At 46.3% G+C, this 14,121-nt stretch overlaps 1 protein-coding gene across 3 annotated transcripts in view; it reads left to right on the top strand.

Annotated features, from left to right (window-relative positions):
• The window catches only part of DYNC2H1 (dynein cytoplasmic 2 heavy chain 1), a 324,861-nt gene extending 322,883 nt beyond the window's left edge, over positions 1-1,978 (top strand). For all 3 annotated transcript variants that reach the window (XM_083170072.1, XM_083170071.1, XM_083170070.1), the window contains one exon: positions 1,686-1,978. In XM_083170072.1, the coding sequence (XP_083026198.1) occupies positions 1,686-1,844 (159 nt within the window). In that variant the 3' untranslated portion in view covers positions 1,845-1,978. The remainder of the gene's footprint in view (positions 1-1,685) is intronic.
• The last annotated feature ends 12,143 nt before the right edge of the window (positions 1,979-14,121 follow it).

The following is a 14,121-nucleotide window of genomic DNA, read 5'->3' as shown; positions in this document are numbered from 1 at the left end:
AAAACACTGTTCCTGCTTTTTGACAGGTTGCGAATTCCAGGCCTTTTTATGAACTATATGTAGTCTTGATAATAATCAGAACAATTTGTCAGGAAAGGTCAAGTATTTTTTATTTATCTGGGAAATAGCAGCAACAGTGTGTTTCCCAGTGTTTAAGAGGTGAATTCGGGTCCTCATTCCAGTATCCGGATACATTCCAGAGTGTTATAGGACACAGAATAATGACATTAAATAAAACATGCGGGTAGGATCGGGATACCAGGGCCGCAGACCCATAATGAGAATAGGATGAAATGTTAAACAAACATGGATTAACATTTATTCATATTGTAGTTGTATGATGGTCAAAGCCACCTAGTAAATCTACCCCGTATTTTAATGGAGTGACCCTATAAATGTGGACAACCAAGGTGAACAGACCCTTCTTATAATATAACAAATGTCCCCGCCTCCATTTCTCAGGATCAGGCTATACAGATGTGTCCTCATACATCTAGCCTCAGTATGCCACGTGGTACGAGATGCCTGGCATGAGTGAGCCGCCAGGTCCCATGCTAGAGTTACTGTAGGCATGTTTTTTTTTAACCGAAAATGCATCATCCCAACATGATGTGACTAGGTCATATCAGGAATGGCTGCCGATTAGTATGGTATGTTACACTTGTATATGTGTGTGCGACCGAGTCTGTGCAATGGAATTTGGCTTGGAAAACAGCTGCTCAGTCTCTTGGTGTGTCCTAGTCGCATTGCGACCAAGACGAATTATCAGGTAAAATATGACTGATGGTAGTCTTGCGGGACCTGGTGCGTCGACAGAGGGTGGATGTCGCGACTGCAGCAACAATGTATGAGAACACATCTGTGAAGCAAGCTCTCGCATACATTAATACCCCTTTCACATCGTAGCTAATTACCGGGTACAAGACGGTTTCTTGCCGGTTTGACCCGGTAATTAGTGCGATGTGTAAAGGGTTAACTGGTAGCGACAAGGCAATACGAACCGGTAAAAAGCAGAGTTCTTACTGGTCCGGTGCCGTGTTGCTGTGCAGTGTGAGCGGGTTAACACTATGTAGAAGGCAGAGCTTGGAGCAGCGCCAGCTCTAAGAGCTGCCTTCTCCCCTGCCCACGATGAGGCGCCGACGCTCCACCGCACCCCCACATGTCGTCAGCAAACTGTCAATATTGCCGATTCGCTGATGCAGTGTCAATGGACCGCACATGTAGGGTCGCACCGCGACTGAACCGTTTAAAAGTCACAGTGCGACCGTGCAGTTGCTGTCTGAACGCAGTATAACTCGCTATTTGCTGTTGGGGGGGGGGGGGGGGGCATTTGTGATGGAGGAGGGGTTGTACCCTAGTGGAGCTAGTCTCATCAGATACCATATAATATAGCATCCTAGTGTACATTATAACACCTTGCATCTTTCAAAACCTGTGCAGTTCCTCTTCCCTGCTGTGGTACTTCTAGCACAAGTCTGGTTTTCTTATTTTAATACTGTAATAGAGACCAGACTGTGCTAGAAGCACCACAGCAGACAGTTACTGTATACTATTGAATAGAACATTCTCCTGTAAATTAATTTGTTACATAAACTCACATTATGGGGGGGATTCAATGACATCTACTCCCATAACACAATATATGAATATGTAGAATAACTTCTAATGATGTCATTTATCACCAGCAATCCCCCGGTACATACTCTCCAGACGAATGCATTTCATTACCGGTGTACACCAGCGCTGAGAGGGACCGTGTCGTAACCAACATAGATGTGCCATGCGGTGGAAACCAGAACCGTTGGATACAGTGCGGAGCTGCTTTGTTTCTTAAAAACCAGTAAAGATTTTTAGACATCCTTTGTACATAAATAATGCAGATTTTACTGTAATGTCCCTTGATTTTCTATTAGTTAATGTTGGCCTATATTTGTTTTGTGATGCACTGTTACTTTGATAAATTAAATATTTTCCTCGATTCTTGTAGTATGTCTACATATCTACATTATGCAGTGTAGATGTGCCAGATCCGCAGGCAGTGAGTGAGTGCAGAGATCAGGGACCAAGAGCATTATACAGCAGCAGAGGGCATCTCGGTGCAATATGGCGGTCACTGTACAGTGCTGGGTAGTGTAGGTGGTAATACCGTGCACTGGGAAATTGGTTTGCTACTTTAATACCATGGATCTGGTATCACACCGAATATAAATACTTACCAATCAATATCCCTTACCGACTGGCATGGCAGATCCTGCTGCCACTCATGGTATCACACCAGCTATATGTACCTACCTAACAATATACCATACCTATGGGTGTGGCAGAAACCCATGGTATCAAACCAGCTATACAGTAAGTACTTACCAAGCAATATCCCTTACATACAGGCATGACACTGTGCCATTAGCTGTACTGGAGAACTTATGGTGTATTAAAGACAACTTAATGTTCACCAAAGATTACAACAAGGATCTACAGGTTGAGTCTCTCTTATCCGTATATTCCAATCACCGAAATATTCCAAAAAACGTGTTTTTTTCAGCATATTTAATTTTCTTTTGTTTCCCCCACCTCTTTTTTTATTCTTACCTCGTCCTCTGGTGTCCACGGCAGCTGTGGATGCCAGGGGACAACGTGGACATCAGGGGAACGGGTAAGTATGAAAAAAAAAAAGAAAATATTCCGAAATCCGCAAAAATCCTTATCCAAAATGCTCATGTTCTGGATAAAGGATACTCATCCTGTTCTACACTTCCCAGCCTATGGGCCACTCCCAGTAAGAGACAGCTGATTAGACTACAGTGCATGCTTGGGTCAGACTACAAATCACGACACTTGGAAATAAACTCAGGGCACAAGCTCACATAGCCGCAGGACGTTGCGGTCTGGAGGTATGGGCTCTACCATTGCTATAAAGGGGTCCCCGTTGGATGAACCTGGTTACCGTTTACACTGCCCCCTAATACGTGTTCAACAGGCATTTCCCGGAATGCATTACCTGGTCTTTGGACCTGGGTAGTTTTTAGGGGATCCAGTTACACTGAGGGCCGACCCAGGTTAACACGGTAATAACCAGGAAAATTGCTTTGGTGTAAAAGGGGTATTATACATTGGAAGCAAATCTGTTCTCATGCAGTATACAAATAGGACCTTATTCTGGTCGAATTTTATGGACGTGTGTTTGCGCATTTTTGCGCGTGCGCATGCACTGGCTGCGTGCGGCCACAGCGAAAAAAACTGCCGTGGAAATGGTGGGCCGACGTACCACCATTCATAAGGCGGTTTTTGGTGGACTCGCAAGGCTGCGAATTCGCAGCTTTGCGAATCAACCAGAATAACCCCCATCGAATAACCCCCACAGCCAATCTCCTCGCACTGATTCATACAACATTACTAATTCGAGCACTTTATCAGCTCACCTACAGTCTCGCAGTATTTTAGCTGGGGTCCAGGATAGATGGATAAAAGCTTCAGCTTTGTGATTCAATCGCCCCCGTGCTCTAGTTTAGCAGTAACAATGTATTTTATTTTAATTGCCAATTTATTGTGTGCAAATTGTTACTGATATTAAAATATAATTAACAAATCATTTCTTGTTTAGACTCAGGAGAACTTGATGCTTTAGAAGCCGAATCACATTATTATGCTATAAATAGTCCTATATTACTTTCTATTAACAAAAGCAGAAAAACAAAAAATTGTGAATACATTAACAAAAAAAGAGTCAAAAAGATCTAATGATTCTAATTGGGAACATTAGTTAGTCAGTATGTGTTTGTTAAGCGGTGCTACTTGATTTTAAACAATGATGAATATGAAGAAATATAGGGTGACATTTAATAGGACGAGAGATTCAGAAAGTGAGAGATTTGGTGAGAAATCTCCAGGTTTTTTTTAAAGCGGCAATCATTTACACGGCAAAATCAAACTGGTATTGCAGTGTAAATGATTGCCGCTTTAAAAGAACCTGGAGATTTCTTTCCAAATCTCTCACTTTCTGAATCTCTCATCCTATTACATTTCACCCTTAATCTCTACAAATGAAGGAAATACTGTATATGCTTTGCAGAAAAGTCTTGCGTGTAAGATGAAACGTGTCAGCTCCCTGACATTGTCTATAGAAACTCTTGTGGTTACCAAGGATGGGCGCTCCCATAGAAATGCTGCATGTAGGTGATTGGTTCTTAACTATTTATATTATACAGTACTTGCGTAGGTATGCCCAATTAGCATGCCTACGGCACCGTAGGAAAATCGCATGCGGATTTTTGCGTGCGATGCGATTTTCCTATGTAATTTATTCACTGCTCTCTACCTGCGGGCGATGCATGACCGCAAAATTGCATGCGATTTTATAGGGTGCGATGCCATTGACTGTGCTATATATTTGTATGAGATGCAATGAGATTTAGTCACTCCCCCCCCCCCCCCCCCCTCCACTATCCACGCCACCAGGAAGCGTGGCGAGCGGCGGCGGAACACGTCCTCCTGACCTTTTCATACACCCACTGTCCACGTTGGCGTGGAGTTGATTTTATATTGTGCATAGGGAAATCGCATCACATGCGATTTTTGCATGCAATCGCATGCGATGCGATGCAATTTTCTTACGCAAAATCGCCCGCTAAGCAATTTGCTTAGTGGGCGCCCTGATAATACACAAGCACCTATTATACTTCATAGATGGTAAATATTTATATGAGTAAGGCTGAGTCTAGGTGGTGTGGACGGGCGACGTGCGCTTCCTCCATCTCTATGTCCATATATACTATAAACACCTCCTAAGAGCCTGTGTGGATTCAGTACTGAATCCCGGCGTTCAGAATCCCGACGCCGGAATCCCGACAGCCAAAATCCCGACAAGGGGGGGACGTGGATCGCCCCCCCTTGCGGGCTCGCTGCCCTCGCCACGCAGCGGGCCCGGTGCCTCACTACGCTCGGCACACTCATTTATTCTCCCTCCAGGGGTGTCGTGGACACCCACGGAGGGAGAATGTGTCGGGATTCCGGCGTCGGGATTCTGAATGCCGGGATCCCGACCGCCGGGATTTTAACTGCATCCCGCCTGGGTATTAGTGATGTGCTTATACAGGTTTTCATTCTAAGATACCACTCAATGTCAAGTAAATGATTAAAGGCCAGCAGCAATTGCCTTATGGAAAGCTTCCCATGGCCATTACTGCAGCCCCAGTGGTGCTAATGCTTTGCCGTAGATCCGCAGCCAGGACATCGCTTGCTCGTACTTAAACATTACCCCATGCTACAGTATGCACGTGTACTTAGGGAGAGCGTGCACTAAGAGCTGCCTGGGAGACTGGAGAAAGCTGCGAGTTTATATCTCTGGCGTATTAGCTAGCAATGCATGAAAAGGTTTCTGTGCTGTGTGTGACCCAAACGAGCAGATGTTTCCTCTTAAGCTTCCCAAGTGCCTGGGAGGAATGCTGCCCATAGCGGAACAGCAGATGCCAGGGCACTCTCCCTGCTATAGCAAATATAAGGCTAGATCAGCTGGAATGTGCTGCATTCCAGAATACTGTGCTTCAGCTGTCTGCTTCATCACACAAGCTATTGCTGGACGTGTTGTCAGCGGCGATGCTGCAGCCATTGTAAGCCCACTGCCTGACCCGCTAACCGCTTGAACTCTGCTGATCCAGTAACTGATGTACAATCTGCCATAAATAGAATGAAATGGGATGTAGTTATAATGTTGGGATATTGACATGACAGTGTGTCGTCATCTGCAGAATATTAACGTGTGAAATGATGACATGCTGCACAACCCGGCAGCAGAGGGTTGGGGGCCATGCTGCGGGGGGAGGTTAGGGATAGGCACAAGGGGAAGGGTTGGGGGTTGGGCTGTGGGAGGTTAGATCTAGCCACTAGGGGGAGGGTTGGAAGTTAGTATGTAGGTCGAGTGAAGGTTAGCCCTTAGGTGGAGGTTAGGCTGTGGATAAGAGTTAAGGTTAGCAACTAGGGGGGGATAGTTGGGGGTTCGGGTTAGCCACGGGGGGGCGGGGTAGTTGGGGATTAGCCACTAGGGAAGGGTTGGGGGTCAGGCTGTGGGGGACATTTAAGGTTAGCCACTACAGGGAGGGTTGGGGGTAAAGGTTAGCCACTAGGGGGAGGGATGGGGGTCAGGCTGCGGGGGAAGTTTAAGGTTAGTTACTAGGGGGATAGTTGGGGGTTAGGGTTAGCCATTAGGGGGAGGGTTTGGGGGTTAGGGTTAGCCATTAGGGGGAGGGTTGGGGGTTAGGGTTAGCCATTAGGGGGAGGTATGAGGTACAGGCTGCAGGGGAAGTTTAAGGTTAGCCACTATGGGGAGGGTTGGGTGTCAGGCAGCGGTGGGGGGTTAAGGTTAGCCACTATGGGGAGGGATGGGTGCCAGGCTATGGTGGGGAGGTTAGGGTTAGCCACTAGGTTTGAAGGTTAGGCTTCGGGGGGGAAGTTAGGGTTATGTTTATCACCAGCATGATGACTTCCGCTGTCATTATGATGTCACCATAACACCTGGGTGACAGTACTTGAGATGCTGAATCCGGGAACATTTTTATTGACATTCTAATCATGTTGATATTTCATTACAGTTGACATGATGAGTGTCACTGTGGTCAATATGCCGAGCACGTCGACATGGCTCTGTTGATATGATGAATGTTGACATACAGTAATATATAGGGGTGTGCGCCGGGCACTTTTGGGGTTTTTGGTCTGGATCTGTTCCAAAACGCCACCCTTCCGAGTTTTGTGTTTAGGATTTTTTTTAAAAACCATGAAAGCCGTGAAAATTTTAGAATTCGTTTTTTTGTTTTTGCTCCTACGCTATTATTGACCTCCATAACATGAATTTCCAGTCTATCCTGAACACCTCACGCTTCACAATGTTGTTTTTAGGTCCAAAAGTTTGCACTGAGGTAGCTGGATGACTATGCTAAGTGACACAAATGGGCGGCACAAACACTGGACAGATGCAGCGCACTTAGTAGCACCCCTGGACTGATATGGCACACTTGGAAGCACCCCATGAATTATACGGCAGACTTGGTTCACCGGAGGAATTGTTCGGCACAGATGGTGGCACCCCTGACCTGATACAGCACACATGGAATTATACGGCACAGATGGCGGCACCCCTGGACTGATACCGCACACATGGAATTATACGGCACAGATGGTGGCACCCCTGACCTGATAAAGCACACATGGAATTATACGGCACAGATTGCGGCACTCCTCGACTGATACCGCACACATGGAATTATGCAGCACAAATGGTGACACTTTAATAAAAAAAAAAAAAAACAGGTCCGGCTCCCCTGGACTGATACGGTAGACTTAGCAGCACCACATGAATTATACGGTACACTTGGCTCACCCCTGAAATTCTACATGAAACATGGCAGCACCCCAGGAATTATACGACACACATGGGGCACCCCTGGAATATACAAAGTGAATTAGTCATTTACATCAGTCCCTGCCACAGTGTGCTAAAGCCCCATACATATGGGGCGATTTCTGCTAGCCTGTATAAAATACCATATTGTGACATCGGTTCCAGGGACAGGAATGTGAGATAATTGAGGGTATAACAATTTCTGGGTTGTTTCTATGCTCTACAGGGGGAGAGGTGGGGATATTAGTGATATTTGGGGGGGTTCAGGTAATGAGTTGTGTGATGGAGGTTTGGGGTCTGTGGTTAGTCTCAGTGGGGGGATGTGGCATATTATTTGTAATGAGAAGGTGTTTGGTTGTCAAAGCAGCTTAAAGGTCTGGGGGGCATTACCCTGTTTACCGTAACCTAGCCGTTTTGCGGCCACTCTCTGGTGAGCGTAATTGCAAATCCATTGCAGCACATGCACCATTACAATAATTGCATATTTGCAAAAACAGCGGCATACTGTATGAATCAGGCCCAGAGACGGAGCAGCCATGGGTATTGCTTTCACCTCTGAATCAGGCCTTAATTGTGATTTCTTCCTCCTGCCTGGCGGCTCTGAGCTCAGGACGGCACACAAGAGGATGCATCCACTTAAAGAAGGAAGAACTAGAGGGGTCAGCATCATGCAGCATGGGAGCTAATGAAAGCCATACCTCAGCAATAGGAAGGCAGCATCAGCTTCCTGAGGGCCACATAATAGAGTCAGACATGTTCTTAGTTGGAGCTGTTAAAGGAACAATGACAGAAAATCATTTGTAATAAATTGCCGATAGCAGTTGGCAAAGCCAAGGATCCTACAGGAGGCCAATTAGGCAGCGCACACATGTATTCTGGGTCCATAGAAATTCCTGCAGCAAAAATAATATATCTATAAAATGTATCTATCAGAAATACACTTTTCCGGCTAAACAAACAGATGGCTGCTGCAACAATGCTGTAGAACCATTTGGACACATTGCTTGTGTGAGAATAAATTAGGTGAGTGTATTAAGATGCAATCCACATAAATGGTCCTCGTTATCGCCTGATTGCAATGTGCCACAAACATCGCTGGAGGGTCAAAGTAGAACCCCCCACTTTCCCCTCCTATCACTCCCCCTCACCTCTCCATACGCCGGAGCTGCCCCCGCCACCATTAGTGGCAGGGAGCAGGCGTCAGGCTTAGGGATGTTCGGCGAGGCTCAGGGGGACTCGGGAGTTTGGGCAAACGAGTCCTCCCGAGCCGCCCCGAACATCCCCGAGCCTGCCACCTGTTGTGAACCGCGACTGTGGCAACGGCAGGGCACGGGTTCCGGCGTACAATCGTCGGAGGGGAGAGGGAGCGACAGGAGGGGTGGAGCGATGGGGGGTAGCCCACCTCTCTGTGGTGGGTTTTCCTGGGGCAGGACAAACATTCCCCCATAGGTTTGTCCTGCCCCAGCAAAACCCACCACTCAAGTTACACAAGTGCAAATTACAGGCATTAATCATACAACTACGGTCAGAAATAACTAGGGATGAGCAGGTTCAGTTCCTAGAGAACCAAACCCACCTAAACTTCCCTGATCCAAGGCCGGTTCGATGAGGGTTCGATCTACCGGGCCATTTTCCAGATACAGAACCAGGGCCGCATATCATTATTCCGCTGTCGGATTCTCGTGAGACTTGGACTCTTGTGCACTGCTCACTCAACCCTCATTAAGGAGGGAAACAAACTAATTTTCACAGTGTGATATGTTTGTGGGTACATTTTGCAAGGCCTATTCAGAATATACATAGGGGCATACGCCTACTGAACATTTTGATACAGGACACTTACTAAAGGGTATTTATTCCGGACTCTGTAATATTTATAACATTTGCAAAGTCATAGAGGCACTGTGTAGTCTGTCATTTATTTGGTTGAGTGTCCATTATTCAATGGCATGAATGTATTAACCAGCTATTGAGTCACTCAGTCAGTATACCCAGAGTGCTCCGAGGCATCAAAGTTGTTTTCCTTGGAAAGTCCAGAGGTGAATCTGACCTTATCCCATGGTATCTCTCCAGAAGCCTCATCTCACTGTGTCTCGCTAGAAGCCACATCCACTGTGTCTCTCCAGAAGCCTCATCCCGCTGTATCTCTCCAGAAGCCTCATCCCTCTGTGTCTCTCCAGAAGCCTCATCTCACTGTGTCTCTCCAGAAGCCTCATCTCACTGCGTCTCTCCAGAAGCCTCATCTCGCTGCGTCTCTCCAGAAGCCTCATCTCGCTGTGTCTCTCCAGAAGCCTCATCTCGCTGTGTCTCTCCAGAAGCCTCATCTCGCTGTGTCTCTCCAGAAGCCTCATCTCGCTGTGTCTCTCCAGAAGCCTCATCTCACTGTGTCTCTCCAGAAGCCTCATCTCACTGCGTCTCTCCAGAAGCCTCATCTCACTGCGTCTCTCCAGAAGCCTCATCTCACTGCGTCTCTCCAGAAGCCTCATCTCGCTGTGTCTCTCCATAATTCACACATTGACCATGTCAAAATTTTCCTGTCAACATTATGAATGCTGACATGGTCACTGTCTACCATAATACTGAAACCCTGTTTACATTGTATGGCACATATTTAATATTAATATACTATGATATATTTAAGTTATATAATTCCTAAAGTAAATGAAAATCTTATCTTGACAACTGCTCCATTTTCATTGCTGGTAACTTGCAAAATGTATTTGCCATCTCCATTCTGAGGAGGCGGAATGGATGCAACTTTGCAGCAATTGCTCAGCATCTGCTAAATGATTATCTTGTCTCTTGATGTTCTGCCTGACTGAGTCCTTAACTGTGTATTGTCACATGGAGTAGAGAATGTTTCTAGAATCACAGTGTAAGTGGGCTGCTCAGGTGAGGAGAATATTGCTGGATGCGCAGGGCTGCATAGACTGTCATTGGAAATGACGGCAGGGAATTTCCAGCGCAAACACCCAATGTAATGCAATTGGAGCTTTCAGTACAGCCCACTGACAGCATCATATAGGTACAGAACTAATGTACGTCTCTGATTTGCCGGACTGTAAAGCTCTATAAAATGAATTTGTCATACAAAGAAGATCACGCGCAGGTTTTGCCTTTGGTTGGAGACCAGGAGGAAGTAAATGAATCAGGTGACACATGGTAATCCTGGGCTCCAGTGTTATGGGTAAAAACCAGAACCGGACGGCACCCTGGAACGCCGGACCGGACAGGCTCCATTCAAATATCTGGCATTTTGGAGCTTGTAGTGTCTAGTCCGAGGGCTGTCCCATCCGGTGGAGATGCTGTGACACCTGTCACCAGGGAGAGGAGCCCTCCCTGCATGGTCTGGTGATGTAATAAAAACCAGAACGGTCTGGACCATACGAGGAGGCTGTAATTTACCCTTCTCCATGTCCCCAGAGACAGGTATGGGTAAAAACCGGACCATGACAAGACCGTCGGACCGGACATCAAAATCTGCAGCCCGGAGATTGTAGCATCTAGTCCGGGGGGTGTCCTGTCTGGGGGGGCTGCCTGTGGCACCTGTCACCAGGGAGAGGATGAGGGAGAGAATAAAGCCTCCCTGTATGGTCCGGGCATGTAGCAAAAACCGGATGGTCAGGACCACACGGGAAGGCTGGACACTCCTCAGTCAGGCACCCCCCAGACCGGACATTACAAGCTTCTGAATACTGAGTTTGATATTCCGGTCCGCCGTTCCGGTTTTCACTTAGTCCCCAGTTATACAGGACCCTCACATTTGTACATTTGTAGCCCCAGTAGGCATTGACGTGTTCCCTGTGACTAGCAGAAGACAGATTTGCATTTTTCTGAATTCTACAAACTTTCCAATAAAGTTTAGAAACATGTCATCGAAAATTGAAAGAACAATGTAAAGTATTTGTTTTGTGTTATGTTTGTAGTGTGTGGGAGGTAATGGGTTCCTGGGTGATTGGCAAACAAGAACGTCAGATTCAAACTCCATAACAAGAAACTAAATGAAGGTAGAACATTGATTATTTTATGGTTTAACATATTTGGCTTTAGCTGTAGGCTGTAAAGTCAAATATTGTACTCGATCTAGAGCCTTTAATTCAGTTACAGCACCAAAATCAAACCAGGTTTTATCCCAGTGCCAGATAAGCAATAACCAACTAAGGGCCCCCACAAACTTGGGGACCCCCCACACAGAGCTACATGTGGGATATTGTGGCATGTAAGCACTGATGTTTATGTGTGGCATAATGGGAAAGGGGGGCACTACTGTAATGTATAATGTATAGACTGTATACAATGGTGCATTCTTTTTGTGTTCAGACCCGCTGGCTGAGAATAGAAATTAAACAGGACACTGCATTTAGTACCTATGGGCCTGATTCAGACCTGATTGCATGCTTGGGAATTTGCACACTGGACGATTATCGATGAACTGTGCATGCGTATGGGCCACAATGAGCGTGCGAGAAGCCTGGATGTGATCAAGTCCTGCAAAGTTTTCTGTTTTCTGACCATTGTAAGGTGATTGACAGGGAGTGGGTGTGTGGGGGTGGTAACTGAGTGCCAAGAAAAAAACGATGGGAGTAAAAGAAAATATGCAGTGGCAAAGCCGGTTAGGGGAGGGTGTGTGACGTCAGTAGCAGGCCGGATGTGCCCGTTTTCATCCCAGCCGGCGAGTAAGTCCTGGCCTACACAGCGGCTGCGATGAATGGTTTCCATCGGGATTTCAAAAGTTTTGCTCAGGGGCTAACGCATGTGCAGCCATACACAGTGTGCACATTAATTTGCAAGGCAGGATTTTGCTGGGTGTAGGCTAAACTGATCGCTGGGTGTACGAATTTGCGACTGTGCGATCAGGTCTGAATAAGGCCCTCTGTTCCAGCCACCAAGCTTCTAATGTCTGTGATGGACCTGTAGCTGGGTGTGAAAATGGAGACTGGTACCTGGCACGACCTCTATGGACCTGTGGATCAGAATCATCCTGACAACAGATAAATGACTAAGATGACGGATCTTGTTGTACGTTAGCAGCTATGACATATGGCCGCGTCACGCACAGAATCTGTTATCATCATTATTACATTTTTTATCGGTATACTCAAAATTCTATAGTCATTTTTTTCCCGTTTAACCATAGCTTGTAGTTAGGTGGAATAGGAGATATGAGCCACAAGGAAAACTTTTTTTCGCTGATCAGCAAGGCCATCGATTATAGTGAGGAAAATGGAAAAGTGGCATGATTATTGGAGGACAGCGCCCTTTGGGTGGCCACAGCCAGTGGCGGCCTGTGATCGCAGGCCATGCGGCTGGCATTTGTGGATGGCATCCCAGCATTCTCTGTGAGTGCCACACAAAACCCTGGCGGGCTGGGCCATTGGGAGGGAGGGCCGCTAATGTCACCAGCAGACCCGATTTTCCCACGGCCACCACAGCCCCGAGTAAGTATTGACTTTTAGAATGTAAGCTCTCACGGGCAGGGCCCTCTCTCCTCTTGTGCCTTTCTTAGAATATATAAACCACTGCCACCCTGATGATTGCTTCAGTGTCCTGTCCCCTGATGCAACTATCCATTTTTAAAATGTACTTGTCCTAAACTGTCTTGTACTGTAATTTGATATGTGTTTTTGCTCCTAATTATGCTTTGTAAAGCGCTGCGGAATCAGTGTGCGCTATATAAGAAACTGTTAATAAATAAATAATAAATAATAAATGTGGCGCTGCACATGGGGGGGGGGGGGGGTCCATTAGATGGTGAGTGGGTTTCCTCTTCTTCGCCTGTGCACAAGTTCGTGCACCATTCGCAGCCATGCACAGGACTCTCTCCGCAATGCTGCTGCACTGCCCCGCCCGGGCAGATGGCAGTTACAGGTGGCACTTGCCACACCTCTTGTGCACACATATGCTTATGGTCCCTGTATTTACACCCCTCCTTGCCTGCACTGGTTTCTCCTTAGGCGTAAGCTGGTAATAAATTAATAAATGACAGGGAGGGAAAATTGATACCCCGACATTGATGATGTCACTGATTTCACCATCAATGGTAGGAAACCATCACCTGCAAGACATTGGCCATGGTATTGAATACATTGATTTGTTTTAGGAATACATTTTTTAAAACAATACCAAACATTGTGGACAGTATAACAGCCATGTTTTTAGGGCGGACCCATATGAGGCTGTTATTAAATGCATTAATGTAACCACTATTACATAGGGCCACTTTGAAGTATTCCAATTTGTTTACCCCAAGCATCTCTCACTGGATGAATTGAGTGAGGCTGACAACTAATCCTTACAAAACCATCGATGGCTAGAAACCATTCTCTCACCATCAAGGGGGATACATCGGACACCAACCTCTAAAGGTGCCCATACACTGTGACATTATTGATCCAATCAGATAATGATCAGCTAATCAGGCCAATAGTTGCAAAAAGTATAGTCACAACCGAGCACCAAGTATCGCTCTGTTGGTCATAAGAAATCTTTGCGCATGCCCGACAGATGCAATGATTGGTGTCCACATCCTACTGTGCGGAAAGACCAATTATCTGATAGTGTGTGGCAATGGCAGATAATTAGCTTTTCTGATGGTGAATTTTATCTCCCAATGTATGGCCAGCCTAACCAATAAACATTGACTCCAGAGCAGTCCCAGCCCCAAGGCTGCAGTGATGGGACCTGACACCAGAGGCAGATTTGGACCACATGGAGCCCTGATAAAGATA

This window comes from Crinia signifera, chromosome 2, assembly GCF_055691185.1.
Source record: "Crinia signifera chromosome 2, ASM5569118v1, whole genome shotgun sequence".
Lineage (NCBI taxonomy): Eukaryota > Metazoa > Chordata > Amphibia > Anura > Myobatrachidae > Crinia > Crinia signifera.
The sequence above is the reverse complement of the archived record's forward strand: the minus strand, read 5'-3'. Positions and strand labels throughout refer to the sequence as shown.